Source organism: Lytechinus variegatus, chromosome 1, assembly GCF_018143015.1.
Source record: "Lytechinus variegatus isolate NC3 chromosome 1, Lvar_3.0, whole genome shotgun sequence".
Lineage (NCBI taxonomy): Eukaryota > Metazoa > Echinodermata > Echinoidea > Temnopleuroida > Toxopneustidae > Lytechinus > Lytechinus variegatus.
The window spans coordinates 76511097-76533947 of NC_054740.1; the positions used below are offsets into that span (position 1 = coordinate 76511097).

Consider the following 22851-nt stretch of genomic DNA (forward strand, 5'->3'; position numbering starts at 1 on the left):
CATACCAAATATGAAAGGAATTAGTGTAATTGAGAATATTAATTTTATTTCGTTCGTCTCGAGAGGAGACTAATTGAGATCCCGCCTCGCACATGCGCACTCATTATCGCTTCATCGCAAAATAGCAGGTTCAAACACCTGCCGCACTCTTACAGAAAAAACGATTTTTCTTCGGAAATACGACGCATTTTTACTCAAAAGACTATTCATATCTATTTTCAGAAGTTATTCAAGGCAAGGTGATAATTTCTTGCACTTCAGAATCGTATTTTTACGTTTTCTATCATGAGTTCGAGCAACGCTCGCGATCAAGATTCGGCGGATTTGAGTCCGTCTCCGACCGGACCGAGAGCCTCCTCGGCCCCCGAAACTCAGGCGGCGATGCTCCACCATGGGTCTAAGCACCCCGCGAGCACATCCACCTCCAAAAGCCTCACAAGTCATGAGCCCAAGAGCTCCGTGAGCGGGAAGAAGATCGATAAACGGTATGTTAAGAAACCAGAGAAAGATAAGAAGAAGCAAAGCAATGTTAAAGACGGCAATAGCGGACCCCCAGCTTCAGTTTCATCTTCAAAAAAGGAGGAGCAGTCGTCCCACTCACGGGATGAAAATAAAAACTTGGCTGATGTTGACAGTCGTTTAACAAAACTGGAATCCATGCTTAACCGTGTCATTGGTGCTCTCCCATTGCCGGAGGAAGATTATGACCAACATTACGCTGAACATGCTCATAATGAGGACTCAGCTGATGATCATGATGACATCAATCCGTACCAATCATGCCAAAGGCTGTACACGCAACCAGTTGATGTTGATTACGATGACATCACATGTACTTCCCAAGAGGAATCCACATTGCCAAAAATGATTCCCACATTCGCAGCTAAGTTTGCTGCCCAATCTGATGAGGGGCCTCCTCTTGAAGAAGAAATAGCTAGCTCAACAATGTTCATGATGAACAATAAATTGGAGGAGAAAGTCCTCGAAGAGACTGGAATAAAATATTTGCCACCAAGCAACTGCCCCTACTTGGATGTACCTAAAGTGAACCCTGTTATTTGGGAGAATCTGTCTCCTTCAACAAGAAGCAGAGACCTCAAGCTAGCTTGGGTACAGAAGTCCCTCACTAGGGGCTTGACTGCCTTCACTCGCTCAATCTCGTCAGGCAACCTTTCTCCATCTCAACAAGATGCATTGGCCTTGCTGTCTAATGCAAATTACGAAATGAATGCTCTACGCAAGGAACAAATAAAGCCTGACATGAATGCTGCATACAGCCACCTGTGCAAACCAACTATTCCGGTCACAAAGTTCCTTTTTGGGGACGATTTGGGAAAGCGAGTTAAGGACATGACCGAAGAGCAGAAAGCTACTGGACGAGTTGTAAAAACTTCAGAGCCAGGCCGTGGCCGTTATCGAGCTCACGCCAATTACCACCCTTACAGAGCTGGAGATTACTCCCGCCAAGGTTACAGAGCTGCAGGTTGGTCTACTCCTAACCATCGACCACAATCAGGTGCTCCTTACAGGCCTTTTTTGGACAGAAAGGCCCCTATCAGGGGCCGCAGACAGCCACAAGCCCCCATGGTGAAAAAACCACCAGCATCTCAGGGCAGATACCGAGAGAATCCCCAGCGGAAGTAGCTACCAGTATACCCCAAGAGGTAGGTAGCAATAATTCTTTGTTTTATACAAACGATCATGAAATTGCATGCACAAATAATTCTGACCAAGCATCCCCTGTTGGAGGTCGACTGAAACAATATTATAATAATTGGAAGAAAATCACATCCGATCATACAATACTGGAAGCTGTCAGGGGTTTTAAGATAGAATTTGATACAAGTTTACCACATCCAGAAAGGTTGATATGTCATCAATTTAAACGTAACAGATCAGAAACAGATAAGATATCAGCTGAACTGAGAAATCTTGAAGGAAAGAATGTAATAGAAAGAAGTTCACCCTTTATCAAGGGTGGTTATTTTTCCAACATATTTACAAGGCCAAAGAAAAATGGCAGTCTAAGATTGATCTTGGATCTATCAGACCTAAATGAATTTGTGGTTAAACAACACTTTAAGATGGATAATATCCATTCTGTGATTTGCCTCTTTGCGGAAAATTTTTACATGGCTTCAGTAGACCTCCAAGATGCATACTACTCTATTCCGATTCATTCTGAATTCCGGAAATACTTGCAATTTAATTGGCAAGGACAACAGTGGCAATACAAGGCACTGCCAAATGGGTTAACCTCTGCACCCAGGTTATTCACTAAGATGTTGAAACCAGTATTCTCTTCACTATGTGCAAAGGGTCATATTGTAATTGGATATCTTGATGATACAATTCTTATTGGGGACACAAAAGAAAAAGTTGAGTCTGCAATTAATGCCACTTTGCAGGCATTTTCAGAATTAGGGTTTAAAGTTCACCCAGAAAAATCAGTACTAAAACCAGTACAGGAGCTCCAGTTCTTGGGCTTTACCCTCAATACAGTAGACATGACCATTAAACTCCCAGTAGAGAGAGCTCAGAATGTCAGGGAAGAATGTGAAAAGTTACTCCTGCAACCAAAACCCACAATTCGACATGTCGCACATGTTATCGGAAAGATAATCTCCACCTTCCCTGCTGTCCAGCATGGACCATTGTTTTATAGGAATATGGAGAAAGAAAAAATAGAAGCCTTGAAAAAGAATAAAGGGCATTATGACAGAATTATGGAGCTATCATGCGAGTCGAAGCAGGAACTAGAATGGTGGATAAGTCATGCAGATAGTGCATTTGCTCCTATCAAAAGGGAAAACCCTAAATTTGAAATCCGCACGGATGCTAGTGGCTATGGATGGGGTGCCACAAATATGCAAGTTCATACAGGGGGAAGGTGGAATCAGTCTGAAAATGAAAAGGCACAAAATAATGAAATTAATTATCTAGAAATCTTGGCCATCGATCTAGGGCTGAGATCCTTTCATGGTAGTACATCCAATGCTCATATCTTAATTAGATCTGATAACACAACAGCAGTGTGCTATGTAAATAACATGGGAGGCATTAAATCCCCAAGTTGTAACAAGCTTTCCATAAAAATTTGGAAATGGTGCATGGAACGAAATATCTGGCTTAGTGCTGCACACCTTCCAGGCAGCCAGAATATTGAAGCAGATTATGAATCACGCAATTTCAATGATAGAACTGAATGGATGCTCAGCAAAAGAGCATACAGAAAAGTCATCCAAAGATTTGGCAGCCCAAAAATTGATATTTTTGCCTCCAGGTTGAATGCACAAACACAAAGATATGTTTCATGGTTACCAGATCCAAATGCAGAATCAGTTGATGCATTCACACTAGACTGGGGAAAGCTAGATTTTTATGCATTCCCTCCCTTCTGCTTATTGGCTAAATGCATTCAAAAGATCAAGTCTGATAGGGCATCGGGCATTTTGGTCGTTCCAAACTGGCCAACACAATCATGGTTCCCATGCCTTAATAGCATCCTTGTGGAGGAACCGTTGCTCCTTAGGAGAGACATTAACCTCCTTAGACAACCTGTAACAAACTTACCTCACCCACTTTATGATCGCCTTGATCTTTTGTGTTGCAGGGTAACAGGGGACCCTTCGAGAATATAGGCTTAGATGAAGGGATCACCGACGTGTTGACAGCATCATTGAGGAAGTCTACTCAACGTCAGTACCGAGTATATTGGACAAAATGGACAAAATTTTGTGAAAGCAGGAAGAAAAGTCCTCTTCGTTCTTCAGTTAACTTTGTGTTAGAATTTTTAGCAGAACTGTTTCATAGAGAGAAGGCTAGTTATAGTACAATGAATGCAGCAAGAAGTGCATTATCCTTGTATGTAACGCTGGAGAATAGTGTTCATTCTGTGGGGACACAACCTCTTATCTGTAGGTTTCTTAAAGGGACCTTTAACCTCAGACCTCCACAAGCACGTTATCAAGACACTTGGGATGTCAGCGTAGCATTGAAATTTCTACGTAGGCTTTCGCCAGCTAAGACTTTAAGTTTAAAGCAGCTTACACATAAACTTTGCTTATTGTTAGCCTTAGTCTCTGCACAAAGGGTGCAGACGTTACATTTGTTAAACTTAGATAAGATGGAACTGAAACAAAGTTCAGTGAGTTTTCATGTAGATGAACTGCTCAAGCACAGCAGACCAGGTCACCATGGTTTCACTATGAAGTTGAAGGCATATCCATCAGACAGGAGGTTGTGTATTGTTAAATATTTACAAGCGTATATGAAAAGGACTAAGTCTATCAGAGGACTAGAGCGACGCTTGTTCATTAGCTATACCAAGCCATATGGCAAAGTTTCATCACAGACCATATCAAGATGGATCAAAGTGACATTAGCAGGCGCCGGGATTGATACTTCAGTGTATAAATCACATTCTACAAGATCGGCTGCAACATCGGCAGCAATCAGAGCAAGTGTGCCTATTTCTAGCATCATGAATCAAGCTGGATGGTCAAAGAAAAAAACCTTCCAGCAATATTACAATAAACCTCTTGCTGATAGTGAAGCAACTGAATTTTCGCAAGCAATTCTACAACAGTAGTAAAGTTGAAATAAGGTATATACAAATTTGCTTTGTACATGTTCCATACTGTATATCCTTTGTATCTGCACAAACATGTCTTTTGCAGACAGTGCAACTCAAAAATGTGTTCGCTGAGCTACAAAATCTCAATTAGTCTCCTCTCGAGACGAACGAAATAAAATTGAAAGCTCAAACGATAACTTACCAGTTTGAAGTTTGAGCAGAATTTTATGAGGGAGTTGAGTGAGGAGATTAATTGCCCTCCTCTCCCTCCCTCTTGAGAGAAATTAATTTTAATAGTCTGTGGTGACTTAAAGCTAATGTTCGTTCGTATCAGCTGCATTAGGAAGCTGATATTTTAAACAGCGATCACATTTTGATGCTCCGAAGAATGAGTGCGCATGTGCGAGGCGGGATCTCAATTAATCTCCTCACTCAACTCCCTCATAAAATTCTGCTCAAACTTCAAACTGGTAAGTTATCGTTTGAGGTTATTAATCTGATCTGAAATTTTGTCAATTCATGTAATAAATATCTGATGTAGGATTAGTGCATTGGGTAAAGTCTCTAATGCCCTGATTAGGGTTGCAAAGGGCTGGAAACTTTCCGGAAATTTCGGAAAATTTCCATGGAAAGTTTAGGAATTTTCAGGTGACAGGAATTTTCAGGAATTTTCATTTTTTCACAAAAAGTGATAAATTCTGTTTTTAAATACATAATTATAAATTGATATCCTCAAATATCATACTTTCCATTTATATTTAAACTATTCTTCATTCTTTACATTGCCCAGGGTATAAAATATTCATCAAACTGTACATAATACATTATGCGTCCATTAACATGATGGAGCATTAAAGTTTTTCAATTCGACATAGAAAAAAACAACTTTGCATTACACTATTTTTCATATTTAAATGTCAAGTGTTTTTATGTACCTGCCATTATATATTAACATGTTTAGAGAACATTGCATCCCTACATGTAGTCTGCATGCACAGGCCCTTATTGAGACTTTGATCCAGAAGTGGGTCTTCATACAAGACTAGCACAAATACAACTTTCTGTTGAACAAAAGGATCTTCTGTACACAAGTCATTGGCAGAAACCTTAGGCTGCATATTCAGACCACTTTCCTCGAGTGAAGGGCTTGCACTAGTCTGCTGTCCAAAGCATTCACTCGAGTTCAGGGTCTGAATGTGCAGCCTACTCATGCCTTGTGTACTGAAGGCCCTCTCGCTCAGGAAACCACAAGATTTTATGTGCTAGTCTTTGTGTGGAGACCCACTTGTTTATCAAAGTTTTAATCATGGTCTGTGCCTGCAGACTAGGTTTGCACAGCAGACTAATCTCACCAGCAGCAATGGCATTAGCTTGAGTCTTCAAATTGGGAAATCAGGAACAAAAAAATGTTACATTGCTATTTAATTTCTAAGATGCATCCCATATAAAGGCTGACTTTGAAAGCAATCAAGATGAATAATTTTTCACAAAGGGAGAAAAAGAAAATGCACTAAGTTTGTTGACCTCAAAATACCTTTAACCTTGATTGAGATTGAGAAATTTGTTATTAGTTTCATATCTTTTATGATATTAAATGACAATCTTGTATCATAATTTGATCTACAGTATTTTGAAAATAATGAACAAAATGTTTATTGTGGGCTAATTGAACTGAAATAAACTTTAAGCATTTGCAGTGTACATGTACTACCATCGCATGTACTATTTAGCCACTAATACAGTAATCAACTTTTACATGAAATTCATTGAAAATTCTGCCTTGTCTGAGCATAATATTTGGCTTTAAACTTGCTGACAAAGCACAATCAAGCATCATCTGCGAGGGTAATCCTTTCAATCCTATATGTAAATATGAGAAAATTGCTATTTTGGAAAATTCCCAACATTTCTTGAAAATTCCCCAAATTTCCAATAAATTGCCTTTTATTCCCATGGAAAGTTTCCACCGCGAAAATTCCCAGGAATTTGCAACTCTAGCCTTGATGTAGGGAACCTTGTTGATCTGACTGGATTCTGATGTTTCAGAATCCAATTCAGGCCATCTGATTAAACAACAAATTGTCAGCAGAACATTGGTGTTGATAGATTTACATGCATCAGAGACTAAAGCATTTGATCTTTTTTTTAATTCCAAAGTTGTCACAATATTGAAATTGAAATATAAACCTTGAAGGGTTCTCTTGGCTTATGATGATATGATTTGAACAGAAAAAGTAAAAATCAGACAAACAAAACACTGAAAGCTTCATCAAAATTGGACAAGGGATAACAAGAGTTATAATTTGAAAGTTTTGCATTGCGATAAGACAGTTCTATGCATGTCTTTGTGAATATGCATTAGCAAGCTGATGAAGTAATTCTTTTTTGTTATATGAAATTTAATTTATTCAAAATTTGTCCTCCATGAATTAAAAATAAATGGATCGACTGCTGACTTCATGTGTAAGATGATAATTTCGGCAACTATTTTTGCAAGGGATTATACACACGTATGAAAACACAAAATAATTATGATGTCATGTAATAACATGAGGAAGAGGAAAGTGGGGACATGAAATCATTGGCTCACCTTATGAATATTCATGACATCGTTCATGTAACTTTTTTTCAGAAAATATTGCTGAATATCAAAATTCAATATCTCTGTTATTTCATATCTGGTCTTGATGAAATTTTCAGCATTCTGTATAGATTTTACTGTATTCCCTCTGTAAGGGGAAAAGGGGCCCGTTTGCCAGTTTGTAAATACTTCTTAACCATGGATTGTCAGCAATTGTTTATTATAACACCCCTTGAACACATGGTTCATTGTCATGGTTATGCTATACAGTCTTACAATACATTCTCTGAAAGAAGATGGAAATGCAGGCATTTCATGAAATATCTCCATTTTGCTGATGGTGATTTCAAATAGAGAAAGAAGGATGTAAATTTTACAAATAAAAGATATGAGATAATGCAGTCACTTTTAATAATTCAGGTTTAGATTTCTGTACTTTGTGTTTATTGGATTCAGTTACAAGTCTTTTTTCACCCCCCCCCCAAAAAAAGAAGACAATTGTAAGGAAATAAAAGACAAAGTAAATGATTTACAATTACGTTGCTCTATTATTAACACAAGCAAAAGAATTCTTCCCATTTCAAAACAGCATTTTTTTTTACCAAAATAATTTATCTGGGGATATCATGCATTCATTGACTAACTTCTGTGTAAAATGAGATTGATCACAGGGTTCCAACAGTCATGGAAAATCCTGGAAAAATTTGTGGCCATGGAAAGTCAGGGAATTGAAAAAATTTGTGAAAAGTCATGGAAAAGTCATGGAATTGCATTTTCCTCTTGGCTATGGGAGCTTTCTAGTTTTTTGTGTCTTGCAACTCTCATACTCTGCTATTATATTTTTCATAATTATAATTTTTCCCAGTTTTGTGACATCCCAAATTCTACATAAATCCCAGGATGTCATGGGATTCGGGAAGTCATGGAAAGCATCAATTTAGTCATGGAAAAGTCATGGAATTCCGGTTTAAAATTTCTGTAGGAACCCTGTGATCAGTAAAATCATATGGCTTTACAAGTGTGAGCATGAATTGTAGACAAAATTTTTAATGTTTCATGTCACACAAGTAACTTTATTTGCCCAAGTAGTGATAAGTTAAAACCTTTTTTTGTTTTCTTACACAATCATGACATGATTAATATCTTAGATTTTTACAACATATGACTGTTAATGCATTTTTAAAATGTTAATTTAACTATTTTGTCAATAAAGTTATAGACTTTGGAAATTTAGAAGGGAGAAATCAAATTGTGCTTTGTAATCAACCATATCAAGTTCTAGAAGGTGCGATAGTGTCAATAATAGATGATTTCCAATAATGACTTCATACACAAAAACCAAAATTCTGTACCACAAAGGCTCAAAATGAACTCTGAATGTAAAACAACAACTTTGCCTCAAATATGTGCTCACTCATGCCATAGTTGATACAACTAGCTTATTTCATTAAGAAGTCTGTCAGTGAGTGTAGAAATATATCTCTCAATCGATATACACACTCCTCCCCTCTCTTCTTTCTCTGTACATTTTAGTTTTTCTCACTAGCTTTAGAAACATTCTATAATAATGAATGATGTGTATGCAATGTAATATGGAGAGGGAAACCTTTGCTCAGAAAATGTATTGTGGAATATTGGCATAGAAATCATCAATTGCAACTTGATAATGTGTATTTGTATAGAAATGTAAATATATTGATTTGTTTTATCTATAGTATCTATAGATGAGTCGCATATTTATGAAAACGGATCGAGGCAGTACAATGTTTCTTTCAGACCAATAAACATGCTGTGATTATTGTGATCTCATTGACTCTAGATATATGACTTGTGATGTATGTTTTCAAAGTACATGGCCCGAATTCACAAAGGTGGTTTTTAAAATCATCGGTTCAACCCATGGGTTAGGCAGATTTACTGTATAAATTATGCTTACTTACTGCCTCTATTGAAAAATGTTTTAGTCAGTGTGCAAAATTGAAGACTGTTACAGTGGTTATCCACCATGGGTGTCGATTTGTGTTGTAAATCTATTATTCAAGGGGGATGATCTATTGTTTCATCCTCCCACTTGAAAAGGACGTCACGGATCGACATAAGGGTTATCCACACTTATTTTTTAATTAACGAGTCCACTCTTCAAACGGGACTCGTGAATAAAATAGCGTAACTTAACCATGGATACAGGCCCAATTTGGCGCACAGTGACAAAAGCGCGCATCAGCATTGTACTTTCTTAATATAAGCGGTAAATAAATGTAATTTATACAGGAAATCTGCATAAACCATGGGTTCTACTTATGGTTTTAAAAACCACCTTAGTGAATTTGGGCCTTGTTTTACAACCAGTGAATATTCAAATAACGGGTCAATGGCACCAAGCAATAAGCAACGCGTGACATACCTGTAAATTGAAGGCACAAAGTTTATTGCACTCTACATTATACCCTGTTCTCCAAAAGTGAAATTATGTAATTTAGTACTTGCTACATTAACAAAAATACACTTTCTTCTTTCTTTCTCTCTCTCAACCCTTGGCTGATTTCCTTTAACAATAATTGCTCACATGGAAAATCTGCACATTAGTGACCTCAGCTCTGGCTAATCTGAAATCTCATGGAACTATTCTCAACCATGAACCTAGTCTAGTTCAGGTGGGTGTTTCATAAAGCTGTTCGTAAGATAAGAACGACTGGTGATCCTTCTTGTGGTAAATGGTATATTCATTGGCGAAGGTTTAGTGCATAAGAAAGGTTCACCAGTTGTTCTTAAAGTCGCTCTTAACTTACGAACAGCTTTATGAAACGGCTTCCGGGACTCTTGACTTTTTTGTCATAAGCTTTACTGTTGAACAATTGACTGTATTCATGCAATATGGTGGTGTGAACTGCTGAATCTATTTTCTCAGGCAACAGATACTCATCTTCATATTATCAGCCAGCTTGACCCACATAGTAAATGGTTAGGGCTATGACTAATGAAAGATAAGAGTCCAGACCTAAACTAACGAATACCTTACATCCTGAAATCCCGTAATACCTTACATCCTGAAATATGGGGGGCACAAGTAGCAAGTAGGGCCAAACTTAAAGGTCCACCTACAAGCATGGTGTCCATCTTGTCATAACATTGCCTCCCCCTTCCCAACCTAACCTTTAATCTGTACCAATATATACCACTCCATATTTATTCTCTCCACTTTTCACTACTGTCATGATGAACAACTGACCCTAACATCTGATGCCCAGTGTGGGGGTCTGCTGGCATAGCCTCTTTCATCAGCTTGTAGTTGATTTTCAAATGGTTTGCTCAGAATTTGTAATAGCTTCTTGACAGTAGTAAAGTCTCCCTTTTCTGCATCTTCAATTGCACTCTGAGCCATCCATGTTCTTAAAATGTAATTAGGGTTTACAGCTGTGAAACGAACAAAAACACACATATACCATGAGAATGATATTAATAATGCATATACTTGCTTGTATTAAGTTAAAAAATAGGACCATTTGTCTACGGCAGATTTGAAAATTTTTCATATAGTTCTTTGCAGATTTGTATAGGTGCCGGTGAAGATCTGCACCTATAAAAATTGGGCTATTTTGATGCCTAGAAAGACACCCAAGATCTCGTTTATCGACCATGCTGAAAATCAACACACATGTTGTTGATGTTATCTCCATAATCCCATCAATTATTTTTTTTTCAAAGGCAATGTATTTCCTTCATTATGCTAATTACCTTAATTTCTGCATGAAAATGATTTCAATAGCTTTCAAAAGGCTAATATTTTGGTTTACATTATCTATCTATGGGAAATAATGGAGGCCTACTTTTTAATTTTTTTCTTTTAAACAACTTTCTGCTTGTTTTCAATTCCACTTTAAATATAGGCCTAGTGATCGATATTACAACTTTGACAAGGATTCAAATTTAGAATATCAGTGCACCCCGATAAAATGAGGATAGCTAAGATTTAGGTTTTTCTGTAGTTTTATTTCAATTAATTTCTCTTCCCTTGTGGGGCTTTCCAGGGCTAAATCAATAACTTTTCTTGCTTAATATTCTTGAAATTCCAATAAAAAACAATGATAAATGGTACACACATGCACACTAAAACTGTACAATAAAGATCCATATCTTGGGTAAATGTCAACTCACAATTCATCCTTTTTCTCCTCTCCAAGTCTTTTTCCTCACTTAACACTTCTTGTCTCTCTGCATACATTTGGACCCAATCTGGAAACATCTCATGTCTGCTCAGATCTGTCAAAGCCCAAAGTTCAGTTGCATCCCATGAAGAGGACTGTAATGTTGTCATGGTGATGACCCCAAGTTGCCTAAAGGTCATGGTGAAGTCAGAATGAGTGTCCTCCATCATCTACAAAGAGTGAATTTTATAACAGAAGTATATGAGATATTAATGCGGATAATCATGTGGAAAATGATAATGATAAGGGAGGTCACAGTGATGGAGGTGGTGATGATTGTGACAGCGGTCGAGGTGATATTGATGAATAGTAGTAATTAAACTACTACCTTTAATGACAGAGAGGATTATTATGGGGAGGCAATAGTTATTAACATCAAATAAAGATAGGGATAAAAATGTCAAAGTGACAACAATTTATTTATGACTTAATTCTAGCACAAGATAATAATTGTTCATTTCCATTTTCAAGATGGAAGTCCTTCAATCAAACTTATTTACTATTTCCTACTTCACCATATCTTTCAATGTAACCTTTGGTTTTCCTATCACTCTTTGCAATCCACTTCCAGATTCATTGCTCCTTTCATGCGTTCATCATCTTCCCTCAAAAGATGGCGGACCCATCTCAAATCACTTCTCTTCACCACTTTCACAACAGTTTCTTTTAAGCCTAACCTTTCCTTGAGCTCGCTCAAGATATTTCAATTTAACACACTCAGTATTATGGCTCTTTCTGATCACCTCAAGATCAATTATTTTGTATACTTTACTTTAATAGTTTCCTAAATGGGGAAGTGGGGGGAGGCTTTCTCGAATTATAACATGATACCCATGTGCCACACGAAAGTCGAAAATAGAGGGCTCTGGAACTAAACTTTGGTCTTAAAATGGGGGTCTCCAGAACTGCTAGAGTATGAACGATTGCTGAAAATGCAATGCTCTGGAACCTCGGAGCGTGGCATGAATATGCATGATATTGCTGCACGATGAACCAATCAGCAGTCCCTGAATCTCTGTGACAGCTTGGCTCACATTGAACACAGTCAATGGGCTATTTGCACTTCTGAATAGTCCATGATGGACGTATGGGCAGCAGACAAGGAAACATGAATTTTAGGGTCACCAAAACGGGGAAAAATAGGAATTTTTATGGCTTTCTAAATTGGTGATGTATTGGAACAGAAATTTAGGTTGAAAAAGGAGTCTCAACCGCAGCACATACAGTATCATGCATTGCTACTACATACCCCCACCCCTGGCAAGTACAGAGAAATTATTTCCAATTATCCAACATATTCTTACCTTTAATAACATTGCAACTATATATTCATCTTGCTCTTCTGTTCCAATAAGTCCAAGTTTCTTTTTGAAAAGTTCCATAAATCTTTTCTTGTAAATGTCCACATATCCAGAAGAAATGGTGGGTAACCTGTAGGAAATTCAATACATTTCATTAGATAGTTCAAACTATGAATATACATGTAAATTACATTAGAATATCACAACTTTCTGGTGTCCTTGTGAATACTCATGAATACTTAAAAGCCTTCTGAAAGTTCTTTTCAAATTAAGTCACTGATAGCATCATCAATAGCCCAAATTCATGAACATGATCTTAAATCCTCATCTCTAAAATGGATTATAGGCAGATTTCATGCATTTATTACACTTAATATATTGTGAATAATGGCAAAGAGCAAAAGTGATGAAAGGTATACTTTTGTTACAAGGGCAATGGTTAGAACAATACAGAGACATAAATTGAACACTTTCTCAACAATGAAAATGCATTTAAGAACTCAGATAGGGGGAGGGGGAATCCTAAAAATTTTATGACATCGTCATTTCATAATCTCAAATGCCAGCCACAAGCACAATAAAATCTTTGAGATCCTTGGAAATCCATGGTTTGCTGCATTCTTTATTTTCAGAGCAAACTCAAATTTAAAAAATAGTAAAAGTTAAACAGATTAAGCACTTGGTATTACTGTTTTCTCTGATTCAAAGACAGCAAGGGCGTCAGAGCATCTGCTAACTTCTGCATATTAAATAGTCCCACATCAGGCTGCTTCTCATAGCTATAACGACCCTCGTCATCTGATGTGTTTGGTATAAAACCTGGGTCATAGGCATCTAAGAAACCAAATGGACCATAGTCGATAGTGATGGACAGTAGACTGAAGTTATCTGTGTTCATTACACCTGAGATATAAAAGAGAAAGATATAGAAATAAGAAATAGTAATATGAAATGTTAAGGAAGCGATGTACAATACTGATACGAAAGACTGGAAATGTTTCACAATGATGAATGAACATGCTTAGAAGCTCATGTTATAAGCTACAAACCATGATTGGCTGATAGCAATTTGGTCAATGAAAAACTATTATTTGTTATACATGCATATCAATATGAAAACAACTTGGGGGAAGGGAGGGGGGAGGCCTCCACAAAGATCCAATTAATAGTAACAAAATAAATCAAATGAAATTCCCAAATACATGGGTCCCATTGATTAACAAAAATTAAAGATGCCTTTAATTTTTGGAGTTGCGCTTGATTGCCATTTTTTATGCCAAGACCAGCTCTAGGGACAAAGAAAGAGAGAAAAATAATGAAAGTCAATCTTGGAATTGCAATACTACACAAATCTCAACATTACGCATCATCCATAATGCACCGCTATTGAGAGGCAAGTATAGGTAGGTAATCCTGTATTCAACAGTCAATAATTAATTTGACAAAAGAAATATAAGATATCAATACTTATAAACAGCAAAAGGGAGTCAGATCTTACCGTGCGCAAAACCAACAGATTGCCATTTTGCGATCATGTAAGCTGTATGATTGACAACCTCAGAGAAAAATGCAAGATAGCTATCATTATCTTCTGAATCAATCTCTGTGAAGTGGTGCTTAATGATGAAATCTATCAGAGATCTGAAAAGGAATCAAATAGTTATCTGAGTAATTACTTTTGAACATAAATTCTTTGCAGCAAGAAGCCATATAACATTATCCCCACATTAATCAGATCTTAATAAACATGGTGTATGCTCTTGGGTACAATTATAAATGAGATGCCAACTCAGATACAATATTGTATTCCTTTATTTCACAAAGGGTGTACATGCATGTGATATATAACTGATATAAAGAAAATTGTTACCCCCCCCATTCTCATATTTTTGAATACTAAAAATTAAAAAAATAAAACACATATCCCAAGTCTTAAAATGATATATTCGAATAACTGTGACAAACTCATTCAATGAAAAAAAATGAGGGAAGATATCCATAAAATAAGCAGAATGAGGGTTTTAAGGTATGTCCACACTAGAATGAAACATGCTTGCTAGACCTTATGACATATTCAGCAGGTCTAAACAAAACAGGTGCAACAAAATGCTTATTTTGTGGCTGGGCATCAATACAAATTCATATTTTATTAGAAGGTAGAGAAAAAGTTACTGTTTCAGTTGAGCCAATAGCTGAAATATAGATTTTTTAACTAAAAAGAAATAGTGCATGATACAGTGACTGCCTTAGCAAAATACATCATAGAGATCAACAGTTTTGGAAAGGAAATAACATGCTTTTGATTTATTTGATTATGGCTTAGAATAAGTTTTCCCATGCAATTTAAACACAAATACAGCATTAATCTTTGGGAAACATTAAACTCTTCGTATTTTAATGTTTTTTTTCGCTTTGTTCAATTGTCTGACATCCATCTCTGATCTTGAACATGGGCGGTAAAATAAAATGTGGATGGATTTTTTTTTTACATGAATTACCTTTAATTATTGAAATATCTGTCTAAAAGTTAGCAGATCTTCCTGTGATATACCATATTTCTACAACAATTCAATATTTACCAACAAATACCTAACTACAATACACACCTGAGTAAGTTGATTTCTCCATTCTTGGCGAGAATCTCCAAAGATCCTATTCGGAACCATGAGGGCGCTAGTCTCAGGACCACACCTGCCTTCTCTTGTCTTGGATTACCATCGTAGAACTGATCTCTCCATATAGGATCCTCACTTATAACCAGACTGCATAAAAAAATGTATTTATCAGTTAGATATCCATAAAAATTTGTCATTAAAAATGTAATAAAATATTCAATTTTGAAAAACAATTTTTTCAAAACGTATCTCATCTATACCAACGATAATAAAATTAAGTACATGTATGTTGATAAAGATGTCTTCACATTCATGTCATTAGGGAAGAAGAGCTTGTATCTGGTCTAAACTGCAAAATACAGTACACGAGCTATTTACCTCACACAGGTTCATGTATGTAGGCCTAATCATACCGCATGTTCAAGAGTAAATTGTGTCATAAAATACCTCACATATTTCTTAGTGAGTTGTGTTAGACCTTCATAACACAAAAAGTGTCCCCTAAAAATAGCATTAAGATAGTAACAAAATGATGTTTGCAAAGTATATTGTGTTTTTAAATTATTGAGCTTACATGCTTGTGAAATATTGAATTGGTCCACCTTTTCAAGCATGAGTGAGCACATCATCATTTTATTTAAAACTCAAAGGTCACAGGAAACATTTTTCAAATTTATCTCAGTTGTATCATCATGTGTACAATCTTACCTTAAAGCTCTTGACGTAGGAACTCCTAGATAGAACATAGCTTCTGAGCCTAAGAACTCCCTTACCGAGGAGCGAAGTACTGCTCGACCATCTCCGTGTCTGGAATATGGAGTCTTACCAGAACCTTTCAGCTGAAGCTCCCATCTTTCTCCTTTTCTAATCGATTAAAAGAAAGAATTACAGCTAAAGATTGAGAAACTTATCTTGAATTCTTTGTTCGATACAAGGTCTCACTATAAAAGAAAGAAAACTCTTTTCCCAGGACCAAAATCCAATTGAAACCAGTTGGATTTCCAACTGGTTTCAATTGGTTTCAACTGGTTTCAATTGGTTTTAACTGGAATTAAGCAATTTCCAGTTGAAACCAATTGAAACCAGTTAGGCAACTGGAAATCCTAACTGGAACCAGTTGGGTAACTGGATATGACTTCCAACTGGAAATGATTTCTAACTGGAACCAGTTGGGTAACTGGAAATCCTAACTGGAACCAGTTGGGCAACTGGAACCAGTTGGGTAACTGGAAATGACTTCCAACTGGAAATGATTTCTAACTGGAACCAGTTGGGTAACTGGAAATCCTAACTGGAACCAGTTGGGCAACTGGAGATGACTTCTAACTGGAAAGATGGGTAACTGGAAATGAACTCTAATTGGAACCAGTTGGGTAACTGGAAATCCTAACTGGATCCAGTTGGGTAACTGGAAATGATTTCCAATTGGTTTCCAATTGGAAATTTTCCAGTAACCCAACTGGTTCCAATTGAAACCAGTTAATTTGCATATTTTTTTTTCCAGTGTGCACTTATTAATGTTTTCATGAGATTCATCCTAATTTACATTGTATCTATTGAATTTTTTTCAATTTGAAGTACCACACTTTTTTCAGATAAGTTTTTAGAATACTTAGCAGTGAAAACCATGTTCATAAATGTTAAAGATTATAATTAGAACAGATTAAAAGATAATTAGTACACCACTAACTGTTACCGAATTACATCAAATAAAAATACATATATTTGAAGATCTTCCATATACATGTATACATATGAAAGTCTGTGTTTTATCAATGCCCTTTACATTGGTAATAATAGACATATAACACTGCTTCTGTGTTGGCATGAGCAATATTTAGTGCAAATGTTAATTAATTTGTAACTAATTAAGTACATTCAACCTGGAAGTTCCAATTGGATCCAGTTGGAAACCAATTGGTTTCAACTGGTTCCAGTTGAAACCAGTTGCCTCTAATTGGTTTCAACTGGAACCAATTGAAACCAGTTGCCTCCAATTGGATTCAACTGGTTTTAATAGGGAAATTGGAACAACTGGAACCAATTGAAAACCAATTGCCAACTGGTTCCAGTTGGCCAACTGGTTTTAAACTGGAACCAATTGGCAACTGGTTTTCAATTGGAACCAGTTGTTCCAATTTCCCTATTGAAACCAGTTGGCCAACTGGTTTCAATTGGTTTTGCTCTAATTGGTTTTAACTGGGTTTTGGTCCTGGGTTATTCATCAGGGGTATTAATAATTGGTCAAGTTCTTAGAATACATTTTCAATGTTTAATTTTATATACCATTGGACAATGGCAGGGGGGTTGTAGATAGGCTATCAACATAATGTGTTCATGTAATCTACAAGTATCTTATGGTTTATTTACAGACCATAGGGTATATTGGCCATGTTGAGGTTGTGCAGGTACGTGATTTTTTTAATAAAAATACTGAAAAATATTATAGCTTCTTATGTGAGAGGATTAGCTTCCCTACGTACCATCTTTTCCCCTTTTAGCTCGCTCAGTTTGGCTCTTTTTAACAATCAGTCAGTTAATGACATAAATGTCCATTTCTTTAATAGATCCTCATTAAACCCTCACCAATATTTTGTATTATTTTTTTCTGGTATTTTCACCTCAATCTTTTCATCAGGGAGAACTTACTCCTCAAGTACCCTATAATAATGCACTGATAATCCTATACGTACCTGTTGATATATTCACCAAGAAGGTGAGCTCTGCCATCTCCCAGTTGACCAGACCAACTACCAAACTAAATTCAATAAATAAAGAATAATTTCACATATGACAGTTACCATCACTTTATTCACATTTCCAATATCTTGGAAACATGATTTTAGAACTGGATTCTAAGGATTCAATCAAAATAGAATTCTATATAAACAATTATAATCCTCATGTGAACCAATTTTAATAATCTCTATAAAGACATGAATCCTGCTAGGATCCATGATATTTCTCTTGTCATGTAGGAACATTGGCATGGATCCAAGTGGTTAACCATTTGTTTGGGGGGATGATCTATTGTTTCATCTTCCCTAGCAGCTCATCAACCTTGTGACAAACACACTGAGAGAATACTGAGGAGATTATGTGTGGAAACGACCCACAACGAATAACAACAACGACATTTCCCACTTGAATAGTATCACGTAGAAAATCTTTATTGAAAATGCAAATGGCACACAGTTTATCACAAAAGAAAATGCTAGAAACTATTTACCTGATGTCCTCCATAACGATGGGCTAAAGGTATGGATTTATCCAGAAATGTATTCCCAGCAACAAAAGCCACAAATGGTTCAGCTTCTGTCACTAAGGGGTGCAGGTCTAGTAGACTGCTTAAGACATCTTCTGAGTATGCTACAAGCTTTGCCTTGTACTTGAGTGGAGTTGGGAGGACCTGAGAGAAGATAACATTCTTCACCTGTCTCACATAATTCTCTTTCATGGGGTCAACTGGAAAAGAATCTGAAAAATGAAAATGGGTTAAATATTACTTTTTTTCTGTTTCAATAAAGAATAGATTAGGCCCAAAATACGCATGAGTCGGTTGAAGCCACCTCTGCTGTGGGCCTCGAGCAAGCAATTTGGTGCGTATATACAAACACCAGAAGTAGACAGAAACAGCTATGAGATTTTTTATCCATGACGACTAAGTAAACACATGTACCTGTCTTTTCACATCAATATACAAATAGCGTGAGGTGAGAGAAAGGTGTTAGCCAAGCTGAATAGAGCGTCTCTTTCTTTCACCGAATGCGAAATCTCGCACCATTGCACGAATAAGAATATTCGCTATTGTGTTGTACGTCTAGGAATTCAGCGAAAATATGAAAAAAAACAAGTTTTTCCCTGCAGTAATCTATGAAAAGGGAGCAAAAATATTGAAAGCGAAAAGCAAAATCCCACAAGCACACATGACCTTGGGCAGCTTTGCGCATTTAGCCAGCAGGCTTATACGCATATTGCACCTTCAGTTTTACTGAGCGCAATGAATCAAATCGTATTGTGACGTCACCTCCTAAAGCCATGCAACAGTACATTTTGGATGGTACATCTTGTGTGCAATGGTATGAATGTTTGACATTCAGCCTCCCATTTACTCGCAAACAACAAGCTAAGTAGGCGTAGTACAACATTTTCTATTGTTCGTTAGCAATAACTATTGTTTGCTATTATAGGCCTACCAATTTCTAGTTCAGTGGTCAAGCCACCTTTAGGTGTACTCAGTCAAGTCTGGTGATAAAAAAAGTGAGCATATGCACACAAGTCGAGCCGCCTTTGGGCGGCCTCAGTCCACCTTTCGACATAGATGTGTATCTTGGGCCTAAGCCTAGGCCACTCACTCGTATTGCAAGGGTAGAATGCTATAGCCTAGGCTAGAGTCAAGTTGAACTTACCGGTAGTCAAATTGTCAAATATCAGACACATTATCACTTGTTCATTGTTGTAATTCATATTGCTATGTCTGATCAACTTCAAAGTGGATATATTGGACCATAATATGCATGGAGAGCTGCTAGAAAATGACGTCACAAAATAATAAAAAACCTAAAATTTCAAAGTCTTGACGGATTTTCATCAAATCAACTTCATGCACCAATATTTTTCTACAATTTTTCTGTTTTACATAACTGGGCATTATCGTGATATTGGAAACCACCGTTCACTTCATACAGCAGCGCTTTATTTAGACCAAAAGCTTCGGTCTCTGTTTTGTTGGTTGTTCAGCTGAACTCCGTTGGCTTCACTCACCAAATACAGAGACCGAAGTTCTAGCACGATCTGTACAGGGGACTCAATGGCCATATGTTTATGTACTTAAGATCGGATAAAACGGGGAAGTGAATTTGCGTGACAGCCGAGGTAAGTCACTGTTTTTGTTCCTTTTAACTTGATTTTTCTCCGTTTTTTGGCAATTAATGCCAAGAGGGAATATAAATTTGCATTTTGGTCGCGTTAATTTTCAAAATTTTTATTCATTAAAGACAAAAATTGAAGAGCCCCGACGGGGGGATTTTGCATTGCAAGTCCCCTAATGGTGGGTGCACGATAGCGAGCCGTCTGTGTACGAGGAGAATTTAAAAAAAAAATGTTAAAAAACTCCTCGAAACAGACGGCTGCCAGCTGTCTACGCTTTATTCAGTCACACGCACGGTTCCCCATTTCCACCTCCATTCACTTTGTACACAAGTGCGCGTACACAAATCTACGAGTGGTTCCCAAAACCACTCATTCAATGAACAAGGTTATCATGGTTATGATATATGATATAGGCCTATATGATATAAACCACGATTTGGCCCATAACTGTATATAGATCTCTAAATTTTCAGGGTGAACTTCTTCAGTTCTAGGACTTGGTGAAAATTATCAAAAGTGATACGTACCTAACAGCAAATGGTTACTGGGGAAATGCCACTGAGAAAATCTCGTGATGCGAGTATTGCGAATTTTCTTTTTCTGGTAATGTTGATGGCCCTTTTCCAATGCACATTCAGTTTGTTCAGATTCAAAAAAATCATCCTCTGTTCTGTCACTGGCATGGCTGACATCGTTGACAGGGCAGGTAATGGGCGTTGCAAAGTACCCATGTTTGCTGCAACTTTTTTTCTGGTAATGTTTTATTTTCTGATTACTGCTAGAATTAATAAAATAGAATAGCAGGACTGAAATAACCGATTCAACCTTCATGGTTATGCCTTATGCATTATGGTGCAGTACAGCGCCACTATATGGCCGTGTTGTGTTTGTGGCAAATTAAGGGAAATCCCCTAATAAATAGTCTCGGTTCAGACACAATATGAGCATAATGAGGGTAATACCGAATAACTGACAAATCTAAATACTATAGGGACTTATAAGAGTCAATGTTACAGTATACTCTAGTATACAGATCAGTGGGTTATACTACTTAGTCTAAATCCAATATCTCATTAATCTTGTTTCTCAAAGAAAAGTAAAAACTTCTTTCATATAATTGACAATACAAAAAATAAATTACTCGGCGACCTCTGAACCACCCCCAAACAAATAAACCAGGTAGATCTACTGAAAATCACAAAAGTGCACGTAGACCTACGCATGTACTTGCAGAACTGGGGCTCAGAATAGGACTCGGGGGGGGGGGGGCAAAAGGCCTAAAAAAATAGGGTGATGAGGCACAAAGGGCTCATCCCCCCCGGCCCCGTGAAAAGATTAATTATTTCAGTAACCAGAGTCCTTGTATCTCGGTTATTGACAAAGGCCGCATAATTATCATTCTTTTATAGTTTAAAAGGTTTACAAAATTCAGCAAATGAAGTTATCAAATCTTCAAACGGATTGCATTAATATAAATTAAGATGTCATGAGAGGTTAACTTTAATTCAAAATGTTTGTCATCGCGGTATTTCATTAAGAGAATACATTTAGATGTCACATTAAAGGATGCTACATTAAGTGAGATTTGGGCATTATGAAAGGAAAAAGTTGTTGAGAAAGTTCTTTTCTCTTTTTTTCTGATGCATGTGTTTCATTTTTTAATTCATGATAGTCCGATAGCAAGCAAACATGTTCGATATGCAAGGATGAACAAATAAATGATTCATACATCTTGCAATAAGTAACAATATCAAAATGCCAACGAAAACAGGAAGCAATTAGAAATGAGGATTAAGTCGGGTAACTACAGTATGATTCAGTAATGAATTCATGAATATAAATATATAAATGAATTTTTAAAAATGAAGAGAAAAATCACCCAAATTTACTTCCTTTGATTATCCTGGTCTATATCGTATGATGAAGTTTCTCGATGCATAATCTGACAAAGCTCACTCCTTATAAAATATAAGACAGTGTAATACCACGCAGAGTTATATTAAATGTCAGATGTCAAAATAAAGTTAAAATTAGTAGATAAGAATATTTTGATAATTCATCGTGTTGTTTGTTGATTAAAAATATCCCCCTGTTTATACAATCATATGGGGTTATTTTCGGCTCACCATAATGTTTAATAGTAAACAGACAATTGTCAATAAAATTCAACAAGGATTCTACTGAGAACGTGATAGTTTTGAAAAGATATTTCTTGTTTCTGTATAATCAGGGTATGGGTGAGATTTTTGTGGGGGCAGAATTATTTGTTTTCATTTTACGGCTAAGCGCTTTCGAGAGTGATGATGACCCCTCTCCTTTTATCTTTTTTGCTGTCATATTTTGTTTGCCCCTTTGATAGTTGCATTTCGGCTAATATAATTATAACGGTATACCAAAAAAGGGTTTGCTTTATAATCGTTGGATACTGGTTAGAATAGCAATTGAACATCAACTTTGTAACCGACAAGCAACATTTTTTTTTACTATTGCATCTTGGTCACAAATTAAAAGAAAGTATAATTTTTCTTATGATCGGATCAGTTTGGTTTCAAGATTTTTACAAATTTTTACAAATTGGAATACAAAGCATAACGTGGTCCTGGGAAGGCCCTTCCCAGGACCACGTTATGCTTTGTATTCCAATATGAGGGGTGCTGGGACTAAATCACCCCCCCCCCCCAAATTCATTGTAGATGCTGCG

General features: G+C 36.7%; 2 protein-coding genes across 2 annotated transcripts; one reads left to right on the forward strand and one right to left on the reverse strand.

Moving 5' to 3' along the window:
* The first annotated feature begins 49 nt into the window (after nt 1-49).
* Nucleotides 50-4454, forward strand: LOC121423483. Its single transcript, XM_041618834.1, has 2 exons — nt 50-1664; nt 3614-4454. Exon 1 carries the CDS (start codon nt 286-288, stop codon nt 1642-1644), a length of 1359 nt encoding a protein of 452 aa, XP_041474768.1. The 5' UTR covers nt 50-285; the 3' UTR covers nt 1645-1664; nt 3614-4454.
* A 5439-nt stretch (nt 4455-9893) lies between these two features.
* LOC121423473 (protein adenylyltransferase SelO-like) lies at nt 9894-21010 on the reverse strand. Its single transcript, XM_041618824.1, has 10 exons — nt 20678-21010; nt 18508-18755; nt 17972-18036; nt 15987-16142; nt 15270-15425; nt 14162-14304; nt 13353-13566; nt 12667-12793; nt 11313-11532; nt 9894-10571 (listed from the first exon to the last, which is right to left on the reverse strand). The coding sequence occupies exons 1-10, from the start codon at nt 20979-20981 to the stop codon at nt 10369-10371; spliced, it is 1836 nt and encodes a 611-aa protein (XP_041474758.1). The 5' UTR covers nt 20982-21010; the 3' UTR covers nt 9894-10368.
* Between the last annotated feature and the right edge of the window lie 1841 nt (nt 21011-22851).